Here is a 16,916-nt window from a genome sequence, read left to right on the forward strand (position 1 = left end):
TGGATGTGTTTATTGTCTTAACAGATGTGATTTGAAAGGAGAAAAGACGTTTTAAAGATGTTTTAAGACAGAAGCTTCACACTGGTCTGAGAAAAATGGTTGACTGCCAGGCGTGTTGGCTGTGACTTGCTTAGTTACTAGTTGGAAGGTTAATCCGTCATAGTTTTACTAAGAGGTCAAAGGTTATGGGACCACCCTGTCTAGTGGTTCAGTACATGGGAGGCTTCTCTTCTCCTTTCGGATTGGTCACCTTTTCCAGATTCTTGTTGATGATGTCATAAAGCTCCGCCTAGCAAATGAATCGGAACACAAGGTATAAGTGATGATAGGTAAGATACAGACTTACAGAGTGACTCAACAAAATAAGCCTAAGTTCAGAGTATAATACTGTGCTACAAGCAGCCGATAGAACAAGGGTTGGAGCCACAGTGATTCATGGATGGAAGAGGCAGAATAATATAATTGGAACATTTATTTTTTTGTTCATAATGATCCTCAAAGATGGATATATGGAGGCGAGTATGTAACCATATATACCTCCCCATTTAACCACTTGAAGGTGTTTTGGACCAAACAAATAATTACAAAGAAGAAAAACAACAAAGTGGTTTTATTTCTTTCTAATTATTTGTTCGGCCCAAAACATTGTGTTTATTGTCATGATTTGTCACGACAAGAGTTGTCTTTGTCCGCGGCGTGAACGTCTTTAAATAAATACTTTATGAAAAGTGAAGGACTGCGACGCTCTATATTCACCTATCAAATGTCAACGTGATAAAAAAAATTGTCTTAACTTACATAGAAGCCGCGGATGTCTAAGATGATCACCCTCATGTCACAGTAGATATTCACGTCCTTGTCATGGACGAGTGAACGATAGTCCATCTGGAAGGAAGCAGATCACAAGCGTTGCATTAAGCTGTGTTGAATGTGTGGGAGATAGCCGTGTTACATTTTGGTAGATACAGACTCGAGTCTCCATGTCTTACCACATGAGTTTCTTTGGACGCTTTGGCAACAGCATCTCCTCTCTCTAAGAAGTACCTGAGCAAGAAATAAATGGATAAGACAATTATATTGTCTTCCAAAAAATATCAACAATAGGCCATCTACGATCAGAATGCAATGCATCACATTGCAATGCATTGTTATTTATAGCTTGTAGATTGGCTTTAGTCCCCATCTATAAAACAAATAAAATGGCTACAGTACATACTATAGAATTGCTGGAATGAAACCTACTTGTTTATTAGAGAAGAAAGAGGAACTAACCAGGTGCTCAATGGAGATAGCAGGATGTGATAATGATAAAAAGGTGCTCACACAGATACAAAAAAAAAAACAGGATCAAAACATGATAAAAAGAGAAGGATCCATCCAGGCACACAAGGTTAAAAAAATGAGGAACGCTTTTATTAAATTAAAAGGAAACATCTTTCGACCTAACAGGTTTTCATCAGGGCGAAACATGTTGGCAGATGCCTTTTAATTTAATAAAGGCGTTCCTCATTTTTTAACCTCTCTTTTTAACAACCTACTTGTTTATGTTGACCTGAAAGCCGTCCACCTTCGTCTTCACTGCAGTGATCCGCTCCAAGATTTTCTCCTGTGCTCAGAATAAAATCATATGTGAAGTGAAAAACAATAAGGTTCATGTTATATATATTATATCTCCACTGTATGGAGTCAAACCTCTCTTGAACGTTACCTGGATAGCAACACCAAAGTCATTTCCATCTTCGATCTTTGGGATCAGGTGCTGAATCCAGCATGACACCTAAAATAACATTTATTAGGAACATTAATGATCCACAAGCGGGGTACAGCGGATTAAAATACCATTATTAATGTTCTAGCCCAAGATTTAGACTCGTAGCGTTTTTTTTCGAGTGATATCGTCATATGCAGCAACAGACAAAGGAATATAATAATTGGCAAATGTTCATAAAAATACAGTAGGCTAAAAGTGATACAGTGTGATATGACAGTGTTGCTCACAAGTCACAAAATAACACATTTTCAAAGCAACAAAAAGATCTGACACAGATTCAGCATGCAGTGTTCAAATCTAACCACAGGATGTCGCTATAACATCAGTAAAATACTCCCCGTGCAGGGCTTAAAATCCCTCCAGCCTCGATTACTTTTAAAGAATAAGATTGGATTGTTTTTAAAGTATTTAAAATAAAAAGGGCCTTTAATTAATCACTGTTCATTTAGACTTCTGTGCCACTGGGGCTCCCAACTTCTTACTTACAGTGATAATGGCCTCTCTTAGTGCAGCGATCTCTGGTTTGACTCTGTCCAGCAACTTCACAATGGTGTCATTCCCCTTGATGAAGCCACACTTAGGAGCTGGGAAACAGAGAGGACAAATTAGTTGTTGAGGCCCACCAGAGGCCCCTGGGTCAGTTTCCGTGTAGTGAGAAGTAGCAATCGGAGGAAAGAAAAACAATCCTACAAGGGGGGTCTATATAATCATTTGAAAGGGGGGTACATGGCCCAATGCATGAACAACTAAACACCAAGCAAGCCAACAATCCCATTTGTAAAAGCAACAGTGTTTAGAGTTTTATTTTAAACCCACAACTGTCTAGTTGCTGTGTAATCAAACTACACCTGACCTCACAACAAACAGTGACTGAAAACACATGTTTAATACCTTTCTTCTTTTTCTTCCCATCTTCATTTTTGTCCGTCTCCATTTCCTGTCAATATGACAATCCATGAAAAGACTGGTGCTTAATTTATACCTTGTTTGAGCTCTAATCTATGCATTTTCAATACATGTTACTATCACCTAGCTTCACATGAACAGCCTAAATAAATCTCATGTGCATTTTTCCATGCTGTTTTATTACCAACATGTGTTGCAAATAATTAAATAACAGTAAGTTTATTCTCCGAACCTCGTGATAAGTTGGTTATTTCAACTGACACCTTGACAACAAGGGGCTCTACCATGCGATTACATTACATAATTGTCTGGTGGAAACCTCGTAAAACCTCTTGGTAATATTCTTCATTTCTAAAACCTGCAGACACAAGTTTCTTTTAAATACATTTTTAAAAAATGGCTACAAATGTGCAACGTGTGACATTGCGACACGTTAGCTTGTAGATGTGCTATTTTCTCTACGTTTGTGTGTTAATTAATGTATTAAGATGAAGGGTGAAAAAACATGCAAGGTCTGACGGCAACAATATGTAATGCAGTTGACGACGACGTCACATACTGCTGCAGAATATGGGAATATGCGTTGGGGGGAGAAAAAAAGACATTCTGTACATATGAATGGAAACGATTCTGACGATAATAATACTGATTACTAGGCGATTATGTAATTATGACAGGCATACTGGTGGCATCTAGTCTCACCTCTTCCTCTGGAGCAGGAGGGTCTGGGATGGGGATCTCCAGAGGAGCCTGTAGCGATGTCATATCTGTGATACTGAAAGCATCCTCCTGACAGAGGGAAACAAAGAGGGATTGTAGTGATGACACATGATGAGATGAGGCAGAAACAATGTCTGTTTTTACAAATCATTTAATAAGGGCGGCGGTGGCTCAGGGGTAGAGTGGCTGGATGGTAACCGCAAGGTTGGCAGTTCGAACCCGGGCTCCCCCCAGAGCTAGTGTCGAAGTGTCCTTGAGCAAGACACTGAACCCCTAATTGCGCCTGATGTGCTGGTTGGTGCCTTGCATTGTTTCCGCCGCCATCGGTGTTATGAATGTGCGTGTGAATGGAATGCACAATCTATGTGAAGCGGACTCTTGGATGAAGGCACTATAATATAAATGCACCATTTAAAACGACATTTCAGACCCTGTTGGGACTTCACCTGGAAAAGAAATAACGTTTTGTACCCTGTAATGTCTGCGTTTTAAGTTAACGAAACACTGAGGATCAATGCTGTTTCTGTGAGATCAAGTAATGGTTTATTTCACATGGTCTGATGACAAAGGGCTCAATTCCCCCACATTTTTAAATCCATTTGGGAAAACAAAACCTTCAGCCTTATGTATTATACTTTAACCACATGAACCATAGCGTCCCTATTTGAACATTTGCCAAACATAGACGATCTATACAAGCTCACAATGTGTCGCTATATGATGCGTTGTGAGCTTGTAGATCACCTAGTTTAGTGCAGACTAGAGGGAAATGGAAGGGGGCCTAGCTAGGGGCCCCTGGGCGGGGGGACTCTCCGCTCCATGAAGTATACAGCCAGGGTTCGAGTGGTTAACCATAATGCTAGGCAACGGGTTCATTTTGTGTGAACGTACAGTATGTAAATAAATGGTATCTACTTTTAGAATGAGCATGTCTTGTTATAATGGTAGATATCTACTTCAAGAATGAAAATATTTCAATGTTCCCTCCGTGTAAAGCTGTATGGAATGAATGAATGAATGTTGAAATCGTTTTACTCTCAGCAGAGTATCCAGCAGGACGATCTTCGAGGGGATGTAGCTGTTGAGAAGATTATCTGCCTGCAGGCGGGAGAAGATAAATAGATGCAGTATTTAGCATAAAGCCTGTGAATATAATAGGCCCTCTGTTTGTGTCCGATATATTTGTTTCCAAGGCACAAACCTCTTGATATAGCGACTGGCGGAAGTTGTCCACCTGTAGAAAACAAATAGACACACATGCAATATAAGTCAGTAGTTCTAGTTTTCAGATGGCAAATACATAATAATTTATTAATTTGGGGGTCCGAGTCCGACCTTGACATTAAAAAGTATGGTAGGTATAGGCTTTAAGTGAGTAAAGTCACACACAAACATTCATTGCCATGATCATTATGCCCCATTGTCCCGTAGATATTATATTATGCAGGGACTGGGCATACAATTTGACCGCCTGCTTGTGCTCTAGGAAAGGCAAAGGGGCTTCCCATAAACCTCCCACACGTACAGTAGGCTACTATAGGCTCAGGATGGTGAGGGGAGTGCTGCTCACTGCTGTTGCTTGCCGAGAACAATATCTCTAGTCTGTCTCTCTAGATTAGAACATTTAGTTTAGCAGCTTGTAGATCCATCTGTCCTTCTCAGCAGTCAGCAAGCGACCCCCCGCCGTCGTACTACGAAATAAACAAAGCACCGTGCGTGGCGTACGTACTACCCCACGCAATGCATTGTAATGTTTATTTACGTTACCAACAACGTGACTTTACCTTCATTGCGTTGTCTTTCCGTATCTTCAACACGGCCGCTTTCGACATGGTTATGAATTAAAGTGGGCTGCCTTTGTTACGTGATAATCTGCAATGAATGAAGAGAAATCAAACTTTAGTGGCGACGTCGTGTATCTGTTTCCTAATTCCTGGTTACATAAATAATAAACTTTCGATTCATTCTAGCAGATAGATTGACAAAATGAATAAAGGACAGTTGGACACCTCCTCCCCGGCAGTGGCTCCCCTGGTCTCTGCTAAAACTTAGGTTATTTCCAGTCTCCCACCACGAGATCGTATCAAATGAAACCAAACAAATGATTGTATAATTCTAGTAACAAACACACTATTTTCAAAGTAAATAAATGAACTCGAACGCACATAATAAAGAATGCAAGAAGCGGTCCATTTGCGAGAATGAACGAGAGTGAATTTAAGATGATCAAATGATCAAATATACATTTTAAATTACCTCATAAAATGTCAACACAGAACCACATAAACTGCACGACGATAGCGTGGCGTGACGTCACCTTAACTCCTCCTTTCACGTCGTCCACTGGCAACATTCGGTGTTGCCATGTCCGCTTGTTATAAGCATCTATATATTAGATTTGACAATTTGTGGAGTGGCTTCTTTTGGGCTTGTTTTCCATAGACCTGGTCCCTTATTTCTGTCGCCAAATCTGGCAACATTGTAGCCGTACAACTGGAGTCAGAGAGTTCCGTGTTCAAAGCTGGATGGAATATGGATGTGTGCTTTAGTTAAAAGTTTTGTATCATCTGTGTGTTGTTGACAACATTCAGAACGTTATGGAACGTAAACACACAGTAAACATGAAGGCACAGCTTGTGGTGTAACACCGTGAAGTGAAAGCTTGAAGACCAGAGACCAGAGTCTGTAATAAGCAGCATAACAAGTATGTTTCCACTTTGTGTTGTTGTCTTGTTGTTGTGGTTGTCTTATGCTTGCTTTAGTATGAAACAATATGGTATTGTAGCGTGACAGTGTCGCTTATTGTGGGTTTGTAGATCTGTTCTTGGTTGTTGTCGACCGCAGTTATTTATTACGTCGACTCATCATCCGTCAGTGGGGGACTCTGCCACTCTGGGGTCTAGTTTCGGTTTCAACTTTGGCATTTTTGGCAAGTCCACATTAAGAGAGAGAGAGAGAGCGGGAGACCAGACTGCTACTTCTACATTTTGGATTAATATTTGGTTATTATTTTTGGACATCACCTTGTTGTTTGTTTGCTTACTTTGCTTAGTGCTGCCTTTATCTGTACTCTGTTCTTGCACTTGCTACCTGCTAAATGCCTAAATGGTTAATCACCCTCTCTTATAAGCTGTTGTAATAACAATGATGAATCTGGGGGGGGGGGGGGGGGGGGATTTGTATAAATCTGTAACACTGTAGCCTACTTTTTTTGCAAACTGTTAATGAAGTAATCAATCAATCAATCAGTCAACATGCTCTACCCTGGTGTGAAACAGTGTTAAGATGAAAACACCTGCATTGTGTTTCCCTGTGTGGTCAGTCAGAATGAGCAGTGAGGTGATGCAGCGTCTGGACGAGGTGAGGAGGAGAGCCGGGTCACAGCTGTCGTCCTCGGGTTCGGCCCAGGATGTGCGGGCCGATGTCCAGCAGATGGCCAGCATGGCCCTGTCGCCGGCCGACAAGTACCGACACATCGCAGCCGAGACCATGCTGAGGGACAACGCCATCGGGAGCAACAGACTGGAGGTGAGGCCTTATTGCTGTGTGTGGCCGTTGCTCAGTGTGGCCGTTGCTCAGTGGCCGGTAGATCGCCCAGTTCGATCCCGGGCTCCCCCAGAGTTGGTGTCACATGTCCTTGAGCAAGAACCTCGCTGAACCTCAAATTTCTCCTCATGTGCATGGTTTGGTTTCCTCGACACAGTCGGTGTATGAGTGTGGGAAGGGAGGTCCCTTGTAAGCACTTTGAGTAAGCACTCTGTGCAAAGAAAAGCGCTATCAAAATGAAATTCATTATTAGTATTATTATTATTATTATTGTAAATCTCATTCAGTTGTATGGGTCCGTGAGATGGCCGCAAATTACACAGACACAGAACTGTCAAACTAAGGTCAGTATGAACAAGCCTGACCTTGTGTAGATGTAACATAAGAGTGTAGATAGATGTAACATAAGACTGCGCTCATCACTCCTTTGACAAAGGGATGTCTAGCTCAGACTTCTTCCTTCATTCATATAAGATCATCACTTGTCTGACTTTTTAGCCGTAGGAGACAGCGCCTGCCAAAAGGAGACCTACTAATGTCTCTCTCTCTCTCTCTCTCTCTCTCTCTCTCTCTCCCTCTCTCTCTCTCTCAATTCAATTCAATTCAATTCAATTCAACAGGCTTTATTGGCATGACGTTTTACAAGTGTTGCCAAAGCACAATCACAGATATTACAAACAACAACATAACAACATAATATCAATGACATGAAAAAATAAATAAGAATAATATAAAATAAAGCAGGTGGTGCAGAAAATAAAACATGGCATACTGTGTGTGTGTCCTACTGGTTGTCCCTTTTCTTGTGACAAGAATTGACATATTTTGCAGCCAAATGCACATTCTTTCTGTTCCCCCAGAAGGACTGGTAATCTTTCCCTTTCTGTCATACTTCGGAATTCTGGGAAATTTGTTTCAAATTTTGGGAAGAACTCCTCTCTAATATTTGTGTAGTTTTTACATTGTGTTAAAAAGTGTAACTCTGTCTCTATATCTCCGTCATCACAGTGACAGCACAGCCTCTCCTCTCTGGGCAGCCAGGTCTGTCTGTGTCTGCCCTTCTCTATTGCCAGACTATGATCACTCAGTCTGTACATTGTCAAAGTCTTTCTCAGGTTTTTGTCTCTCTCTCTCTCTCTCTCTCTCTCTCTCTCTCTCTCTCTCTCTCTCTCTCTCTCTCTCTCTCTCTCTCTCTCTCTGGCCACTGGAGAAAGAGTACACATATATATTTCTTATATTTCTTATTAACAATGACAGACATGAATCATGATTGATGATGTTTTGACTCTCCAGGTGGCGGAGTCATTGAGCAAGCTGGTCAAGGCCCTCAGCATCCTGGAGAAGTACGGCTGTAATCTGACCAATCCCAACAGGCCCAGGTTCTGGCGCAGCGTCAAGCACAACAACCCGGTCTTCAGGGCATCCGTGGACGCCATCAAGGTGAGGAATGATTTTTATAATATTTAATATTTTACAATACAGGGACAGGAGAAACTATGAGCAGAGAGATGGAAGGACACGATGCAGGACCAGTGTTGATTTCGTTGACTAAAACTATGACGAAAAATGTTTGTCGTCGACTAAAATGGTATATAGTGCATTTATATAGTGCCTTTATCCAAGGCGCTTTACATAGATTGTGCATAAGATTCACACACTGATGCCGGAGGCAACCATGCAAGGCACCAACCTGCACATCGGGAGCAATTAGGGGTTCAGAGTCTTGCTCAAGGACACTTGGACACTAACTCTGGGGGAGCCCGGGTTTGAACTATCTGGTCGCTCTACCGCTGAGCCACTGCCGACTGCTTTTTCACTGTTAAAAATGAAATAAATACTAATAAAAACATAGCTATCATGACTGCAACTATGACTAAATATACTGACAATTTCATTAAAAGAAATAGACTAAAATGTTGAACTAGTGGAGAGCAGTAGTCATTTTATGTTTGGTTGCCTTCTGCTGTTGCGCTCTGAAAATAGCAGGTCTACAAGCTCACAACGCATCACATGCAACCACGTGTAAAATCAGGCATTACGGCGCTATCAAGGGCCGCCAAAATACTAAAATATGACTAATACTAGATAACTAAATTAGGTTTTATTTAAAAAAAAAACTATGACTAAAACTAAATAATAAATGTGCTGTCAAAATCAACATTCCAGCTGGAGTGGAACCGGTTGAGCTCGACGGATTCTCCGGGGCGACCGAGTCTGTAATTATTTCCTTGTACTGAAAGTATGATGGCGAGTAATGGATGACACGCCCTGGATGACAGGGCAGATATTTACCCCCCCCCCGATGTACCTTTATATACCTAATAATTAATAATTAATAACTATCTCTAACCTAATGTCTAAACAGAACCATTTTAACCTAACCATGTTGTAACCTATAATGCCTATAAACGCAACAACCTTTATCTAACAATTCGCACAATTAATTATGGGTACAATTATAATGCTAGTTCAGTATTCACCACAAATACAGTTTTTTTTATTTTATCATCATCATCATCTGTAATCATTAACTTTCTGAGGAATATATTATTGCCAGAAGGTCTAAAGGTCACACATTTATTATCTCAGAGGTTTAAAAGGAGCGGATAATTACAGGCCTCTGGGGACCCCGTTGTTGAAAATATATAGGGTTTAAATGGTTTACGCCCAATTTTACACGTCATTGTGCAATGGTGGAGTCAGAATCAGCTTTATTGTCACGACACAGTTTTTCATGAGAAGAAAGTTTGAGCGTTTTTACCACAAAAAATGTACAAGTAAAGGGTTTCAGATAGTTTCACAATCGGCACACTCGTAGGGTTTCTCTTAGCTTATTTACAAACGGAACAGTCGTAGGGTCTCTCTTATCTTATCTTCAATACAAGTAAGTGGGTGGTTTAAGAAGACCTGAAGTCCAAGTCAACTAGTCCCTGGTATAATCCACAGTAGGTTCAGGCCACTGAGCAAGGCATCGCCCGGCATCAGGCCCGCTGAGCAAGACTCGTGCCATGCTTCAGCAATCTGACGGCTTTCGGGTGGAAACTGGTCCTTAGGCTGGGGGTGCTGCTCTTGACACTGCGGTACTAGGCCCCCCATGCCCTTCCGTGAGCGTTGTTGTGAGGGGTTGAACAGTTTGTGACTCTGTGGTGCTTGTCCTTGATGATTGATGCACTGGGATTTGGCTACACACCGCTTGCTGTGCAAGCGAGCTCGGGGGAGCTCGCCTCCCATGATGTGCTCCGCTGAACGCACTATTCGCTGTAGGCTGATCTTTTCACGGGCAGCTCAGTTCCCATACCAAGCTGTGACACAACACAGCCTGATAGGATACCTTCAACTGAGCTGTTGTATGTAGTTCAACCTGAGGATGCGGTGTCCGGGGTGGGCACACGCAGATCCGACACACCAAAGGGACTCCGAAGCGCGGGGACATGCGATGCGATGTGAAAATGCGATGTTCCGACATGCGCTGCTCCCGTGCTTGCGGTAATTGGTTAGGTTAGAGATTGAGGTTTCGGATCAATAGTATGTCGGAACTAAAGCCTGTACCCCGGTGTTGTTGGGCCTCTTTTCCTCACGTGTGTGCAAATGTGTTGTGAGCTTGTAGAGAGGCTATGTTTGTTGTTTTTTAAAAGTTGACAATTTTCACATAATAATGACATGCTCAGAGATTAAAATAGGGTGCATTTTGCGTCCCAAAATGCAGTTTATAGTTAAGGGACGCAATAAAACAACGACCTCTGCATCCACGGGATGCACTACTGTACTGTACTGTTTTTTATTCTAGTTTATTTTGCTAGCTTCAGTTATAATAATCATTTCTTCTTCTGTTTTCTACATGAATATAACCACATTATAATTATAACCCTATAAAATTAAATGGGAGCTGCAATTTGTAAAAATGGCAAAATATGACTCCTAACGTGGTTGAAGTGGGACTCATAAAATGTCCCTGGGACTCATCTCTAAAAGACCATCCCTGCATCCCGGGACTCATTACATTGAAAACCTGTTTACATCACTGCATGCTCAAAATAAAATACAGTAGTGACGCGAATTTGGAAGTTACCTTGACAGTGGCCACTAATGCTTAAACAAACAGGACAAGATAACAGAAGGATCGGGAGGTAAATTGTAGAATTGAATGAATAAATGAGGTTTTACAGTATTGAGATATTGTAACATCTTAATTGTTTAGTCCATAGAATGGTGCGATATGAAAATATATGTCGCCCACCACTGGATGTGTGTGTGTGTGTGTGTGTGTGTGTGTGTGTGTGTGTGTGCGTGTGTGTGTGTGTGTGTGTGTGTGTGTGTGTGTGTGTGTGTGTGACAGGGTGGACGGGCCGTTCTACACCTGTACGGATACACCAGTCAGCAAATAGACGGCCTCAGCTTTCCCGACGACGTCTCTGACCCCGACGTTCCCAACGTTTCAGCCATGACCCTAGAGGTCATGACCCTGCGCTCGGAGATGGACATGCTCATTAAGGTGAGAGTTGAGCTGCTCTCTCATTGGGTAATTAATGGGTACTGACTTCTTTTGGATTGGAAACGCGTATATCGGTATAGCTCCCAACCGGAGGTTCTTCACAGCATAATAATAATAATATATACGATTTATATAGCGCTTTTCTGGGTACCCAAAGTCGCTTTACAGAAAGAGGTACAGACATATTTATTAGAAAACTATTTAAAAAGGTTTAAAAGGTTAAAAACTAGAAATCAAAAACAAAAGAGGGACAAACAAGAAGGGGGTGTGTGTGTGTGTGTGTGTGTGGGGGGGGTTATGTAGGGAAAGCCAGTTTGAAAAGTTTTGAGTGTGCTTTTGAACATTTCGAGGGTGGGGGCAGCTCTGATGTGAGTTGGGACTGGGAGTGAGTTCCAGAGAGAAGGGGCAGCCACTGCAAAGGCCCTGTCTCCCCATGTAGCATAATAGCATAGCATAATGTCTCCTGTCTATTTTGTTGGTTTCAGGAAACACATCCCCATCCAGAGTTGTTCAAAGACATCGTCCCATTGCTGGTACAACATCTGCAACAGGTATCTGCACTTTCTGCACACTACTTGACTGCTTAACTAGTATTAGAATAATAACTTAAAAACAAAAGTAATAATATCAGTTTTTGCAAAGCACTTTTTCTTTTTTTACAATGTTCTTTCACAATCAAACAAAACGTGATTATGGCATTGTGTGGTCTCCTTTCATTTGTTTGGGGGGACTCAAGCTGTTGGGGTGGACTGTTGAATAGGAAGAGACAAACATTCCTTTGTGCTGTGCAGAAATGTTTAGTCTACCAATGAAGTTGCAACACGAGCAGAGACAGAGTTTGACTGTTGTCTCTCCAAGCCAGCCTGCCTCTTCCCAAAACCGTCTCATAATCAAGAGACAGTCTGTGGAGTTCCGAAAACATTCTGTAGAGTTCCAGAGACGTTCTGTTGTAGCGGTCCAGAGACGTTCTGTCGTAGAGGTCCAGAGACGTTCTGTCTTAGAGGTCCAGAGACGTTCTGTCGTAGAGGTCCAGACAGAGACAGTTCCCACTTTGGCTGTTTTGTTTCCCAGTACAACCTTTCAGTGCATAACGGATACAGACATGAGAGAAACATTATGACTACATAGGCTACTGTACATTGGCTGATAGATCATGGGAGGGAGGGAACCTAAGCTGTACCGAGTGAGACAGGTAGGCGGGAGCATTTAGACAAAGCGTTGGCCAAAGTTTCAGTCTTGAGACAGAGTAGTTTGATTGCAGACTGGACACACACACACACACACACACAGACACAGACACAGACTAGAGTCGTGCAATTTCCCACAACTCCAGCCCTATACCTGCCGCCCTGGCCAAGTGTTCAAGCCCAGCAGCCCGTCCCACGTTTTTCATTGTTTTAGTGCTGTAATAACGATGATAGTATGGTGTTTCAAGCTATTTGATTTGTTCCAGGAGGAACTGGCCTGTGATGCTGTTGCTGTCATCCCCCCAGAGGAAACCCAGGGGTCTTCCACACCCAGACCAGCTGAAACGCAACAACAACCACAACAACAACCCAATACAATATCTACAGGTGAGCCCATGCCACCGTTGCCACGTTCTGTGACTTTGTCAACAAGAAGCGTAAATAGAAAGTACTCATACAATGTTTACACATCTCTGTACATGAATCTCACTTGTTCTTTCACTTTCATTCTCCCTAATTTGGTTTCTTTCTTTATTTTCTCCCTTTCACTTTCTTTCTTTCACTTTCTCTCTATCTCTCTCTCTCTCTCTCTCTCTCTCTCTCTCTCTCTCTCCCCCCTCCCCCCAGTCTCTCCCCCGGTCAGTGAGTGTAATCTGTGTGGCGGAACGTCCACTCTGCTCTGTGTCGCCTGTGGTCATCTTGGTTTCTGTGACGCGTGTGACGATTTCTTCCACCGCCATCCGAGCCGAGCCGTTCACCAACGGGACGTGATACATAAACCCATGCAGGGTAGGTTCCGCTCTGATGCCCCGTAGGTCTGCTCTGATGCCCCGTAGGCCTGCTCTGATGCCCCATAGGTCTGGCTCTGATGCCCTGTAGGTCTACTCTGATGCCCTGTAGGTCTGCTCTGATGCCCTGTAGGTCTGCTCTGATGCCCCGTAGGTCTGCTCTGATGCCCTGTAGGTCTGCTCTGATGCCCTGTAGGTCTGCTCTGATGCCCTGTAGGTCTGCTCTGATGCCCTGTAGGTCTGCTCTGATGCCCCGTAGGTCTGCTCTGATGCCCTGTAGGTCTGCTCTGATGCCCTGTAGGTCTGCTCTGATGCCCTGTAGGTCTGCTCTGATGCCCTGTAGGTCTGCTCTGATGCCCTGTAGGTCTGCTCTGATGAACATTGCCAGAGACACTGCAGAGGATTCAAACCCTAGTCTATGCGGTGGTGGGTGGAACTTTAGCCCTGCCCTACGCCACCCAGATGGTGGGTGGAACTTTAGCCCTGCGCTACTGTAAGCCACCCAGATGCCACTGTGCTTTGACTAAATAGTGTGCTGTCATGTGTACTGTACATGTCACAGCAAACTCATTAGTCTGTTATAGTCCATAAAGTGTCTATTCTCTATACCTTATATTCTAGGCGAGGGTAACTTTGCTGAGGGCTACAACATGCTAATCTTTGATGTTGTGGTTGTTTTGCTTTTTTTCTTTTTTATATATTTTTTATCCCACGATTTTGTAACCCATTTTTCACCCCTGTGTCAATCATCTAATGTGATCCTGGGCTCTACACACCCTCCGCCAACCTGGGGAGAGCAACGGACTTAACTCATGCTTCCTTCATGCTTGAGTGTCCAAGTTGCTCCTTTACACCTGACAGGGGGGAGTTTCCCTGGTTGGACGTAGCGCATGGAAGGAACACGTTATTCCAACCAGTTCCTTTCCCCTCCATCAGGCGCCCCGGCTGGCCAGGGGGAGGCAGTTTAGAGACCAGGATTACTGGTTGTTTTGCTTTTGAACTTGCACACACACAGGTTCCTGTTCGATCTGTGGCATTTCCTCAGTGAACGTCCACTGCTCCACGTGTGGACAGAAACTGTGTGTGAAGTGTGACCGACTCTACCACTCGCATCCGGACCGCACGGCACACAACAGAACCACCATCACGCCGGCCAAGCCTTCCAGGTGAGACCGCACCACATTATGCATGGGTTAAAGTTCTCAGTCACTAGTACGACATTATGCATGGGTTAAAGTTCTCAGTCACTAGTACGACATTATGCATGGAGTAAAGTACCTCAGTCACTAGTACGACATTATGCATGGGTTAAAGTTCTCAGTCACTAGTACGACATTATGCATGGTTTAAAGTTCTCAGTCACTAGTACCACATTATGCATGGTTTAAAGTTCTCAGTCACTAGTACCACATTATGCATGGTTTAAAGTTCTCAGTCACTAGTACCACATTATGCATGGTTTAAAGTTCTCAGTCACTAGTACCACATTATGCATGGTTTAAAGTTCTCAGTCACTAGTACGACATTATGCATGGGTTAAAGTTCTCAGTCACTAGTACGACATTATGCATGGTTTAAAGTTCTCAGTCACTAGTACCACATTATGCATGGTTTAAAGTTCTCAGTCACTAGTACGACATTATGCATGGAGTAAAGTTCTCAGTCACTAGTACGACATTATGCATGGGTTACAGTTCTCAGTCACTAGTACGACATTATGCATGGGTTAAAGTTCTCAGTCACTAGTACGACTGATTTCAGTCATTTTGATTCCATAGATAGAAGCCAGCATGTCTTCTATTTAAAGCATGTTGCACAGCAAATATAGCAGATTGAGAGCTTGCTGATCTGTATCCGGGTTATTATTTTTAAGATCTCAATAGTCTCGGATATTTCATATACTTTTAAGCACAGGTTTAAAGCCTCAGTCTGCGATTTCTTCACCTGGTTGGCTAGTATGTAGAACAGTGGGAACAATATGAACGAACGCATCATAATTGTGTTAATTGTTCAGGAATCAGCACTAGTGCCCCCGGCCCACACTACACTAGTCTCCTTTCACACTGGCCATACAAACATTTTAAGTCGTGAGATTGTATTTTGCTTTAAAGCAAACATTCCATGGACTTGTCTGCCACATGACGTAATTTCTGAAAGCCAGGAGGGGCTAGCGGCGCCCTTCAAAAAGGGCGTACGTACAGTAAGTGGTGTAAGTATTCTTTGCATCTCAGAAAGGGAAAGGGAGACCTTTTGCTGGTACTGATGACGAGCACTCTGCGTGGGGAGAGACACTTCCACACGGTGACTTTCTAATTACCAGACGCATTTCTCATCATTTATTTAACTCACGACCATGATCACATGGTTTGGAGCACAGATTCATAAAAGTATACAATCGAAAGTATACAATACATTACAGATACGATATGCCTGTACATAGACATATCGGAAGGCTTTCCCTATTTGTACAGTGGAAGAACATGTTTCAGAAAAGCACCCAATTTATAGATTACTTTTAGTTTTTCAGATTTTAGTAATGCAATTAATTTAAACATAGAAGGGTGGGTAAAAATAAATAAAGTGGCAGGTATTTTTGCCTGACATTCATAATGCCAGTATTCTTACATTCCAACAAAACATGATACTCATCTCCAAGTCTGGCTTCATTACATATAGGTTACAAATCCTCTGACTTCTTTCCAATCCTTTATATCTACCGATGACCTTTGGGATTCTTCTGTTGTTTTTAGCCTAAGGTTGCAAATAGCCTGTCTATACTTACGGTTTTCACATAGAAGGTATTTTTCTAGTTTGAACTCTTGTTTGTATTCAACATAGATGTCACATGATGTCATACTATTGAGTTCTAACCACTAAGCTGTGGCCGCTATACTGTTAGGTTCTCTAACCCAATGGGTGAGAAATATTGAATATATATATATATATATATATATATATATATATATATATATATTGAATTACAATATATTATTGTATAATAATATTGTGGTTTTGTCTCTCCTGTCCAGCGGCAGCCCGTCTCTCTCTCCATGGGAGTGTTCTTACTGTACCACGGTCAACGAGGTCCGGGCGGTGCTCTGCGCCACCTGTGAACGACCACGGCTGGCCACGCCCACCTCCTACAGCGCTCAGGAAGAGTCCCTGTCCGTCCCCTCGTCCCCCATGAGCACAGGTTGGTCCCCCATGTCCGTCCCCTCGTCCCCCATGAGTACAGGTTGGTCAACAGTGTCCGGAAATTAAGGATACGAAAAAAAGAGGAGTGCTAGAGGGGTGAGGTATAATATTGTGTAGAGGAGTACTATAGAGCACTGAAGTCCTGACGTAACTCGCTCATCCCTTCGATTCCCCTGGTATAATACGGTTAGGTAAGGTACTATGTTTACCCAGGGTAACTGGACTAAGCTCAAGAACTTGTTTACAGCCAGGCCCTGCTCATAGAACATTTCATGGTAGTGGTTCAATGCCTTGTCCATAAAGGGCACTTC

At 42.7% G+C, this 16,916-nt stretch overlaps 2 protein-coding genes across 7 annotated transcripts in view; one reads left to right on the top strand and one right to left on the bottom strand.

The window, feature by feature from the left end:
• Positions 1-12: 12 nt before the first annotated feature.
• psme2 (proteasome activator subunit 2) lies at positions 13-5,721 on the bottom strand. 2 transcript variants are annotated; one of them, XM_080794143.1, is made up of 12 exons: positions 5,654-5,721; positions 5,182-5,269; positions 4,599-4,631; positions 4,433-4,495; positions 3,380-3,466; positions 2,663-2,708; positions 2,258-2,355; positions 1,709-1,777; positions 1,539-1,606; positions 990-1,044; positions 799-885; positions 13-289 (listed from the first exon to the last, which is right to left on the bottom strand). In XM_080794143.1, exons 2-12 carry the CDS (start codon positions 5,227-5,229, stop codon positions 209-211), a joined length of 735 nt encoding a protein of 244 aa, XP_080650269.1. In that variant the 5' UTR covers positions 5,230-5,269; positions 5,654-5,721; the 3' UTR covers positions 13-208. The 2 variants fall into 2 exon arrangements, with proteins under 2 accessions (XP_080650269.1, XP_080650270.1); XM_080794144.1 differs by lacking the exon at positions 5,654-5,721 and adding an exon at positions 5,407-5,429.
• Positions 5,050-16,916, top strand: part of LOC308336662 (E3 ubiquitin-protein ligase RNF31-like) — a 28,794-nt gene continuing 16,927 nt past the window's right edge. The window contains exons 1-10 of one of the 5 annotated variants that reach the window (XM_080794140.1): positions 5,050-5,118; positions 5,989-6,101; positions 6,720-6,925; positions 8,237-8,383; positions 11,280-11,435; positions 11,921-11,986; positions 12,889-13,009; positions 13,250-13,411; positions 14,426-14,576; positions 16,440-16,603. In XM_080794140.1, coding sequence (XP_080650266.1) covers positions 6,725-6,925; positions 8,237-8,383; positions 11,280-11,435; positions 11,921-11,986; positions 12,889-13,009; positions 13,250-13,411; positions 14,426-14,576; positions 16,440-16,603 — 1,168 coding nt within the window. In that variant the 5' untranslated portion in view covers positions 5,050-5,118; positions 5,989-6,101; positions 6,720-6,724. Of the gene's footprint in view, positions 5,119-5,883; positions 6,102-6,313; positions 6,400-6,719; positions 6,926-8,236; positions 8,384-11,279; positions 11,436-11,920; positions 11,987-12,888; positions 13,010-13,249; positions 13,412-14,425; positions 14,577-16,439; positions 16,604-16,916 lie in introns of those variants that run through there. The other 4 variants (XM_080794138.1, XM_080794142.1, XM_080794139.1 and 1 more) reach the window with 4 other exon arrangements.

The sequence above is a fragment of the Protomyctophum bolini genome (assembly GCF_963924005.1).
Source record: "Protomyctophum bolini genome assembly, chromosome: 21".
In the NCBI taxonomy this organism is placed as follows: domain Eukaryota; kingdom Metazoa; phylum Chordata; class Actinopteri; order Myctophiformes; family Myctophidae; genus Protomyctophum; species Protomyctophum bolini.

Coding starts and splice junctions, on each gene's coding strand:
- psme2 (XM_080794143.1), bottom strand. CDS start 5,229: ATGTCGAAAGCGGCCGTGTTGAAGATACGGAAAGACAACGCAATGAAG. Junction 2,356..2,662: donor TGGGAAGAAAAAGAAGAAAG/GTATTAAACATG, acceptor TCTGTTTCCCAG/CTCCTAAGTGTGGCTTCATC. Junction 886..989: donor CGTCCAAAGAAACTCATGTG/GTAAGACATGGA, acceptor GCTTCCTTCCAG/ATGGACTATCGTTCACTCGT.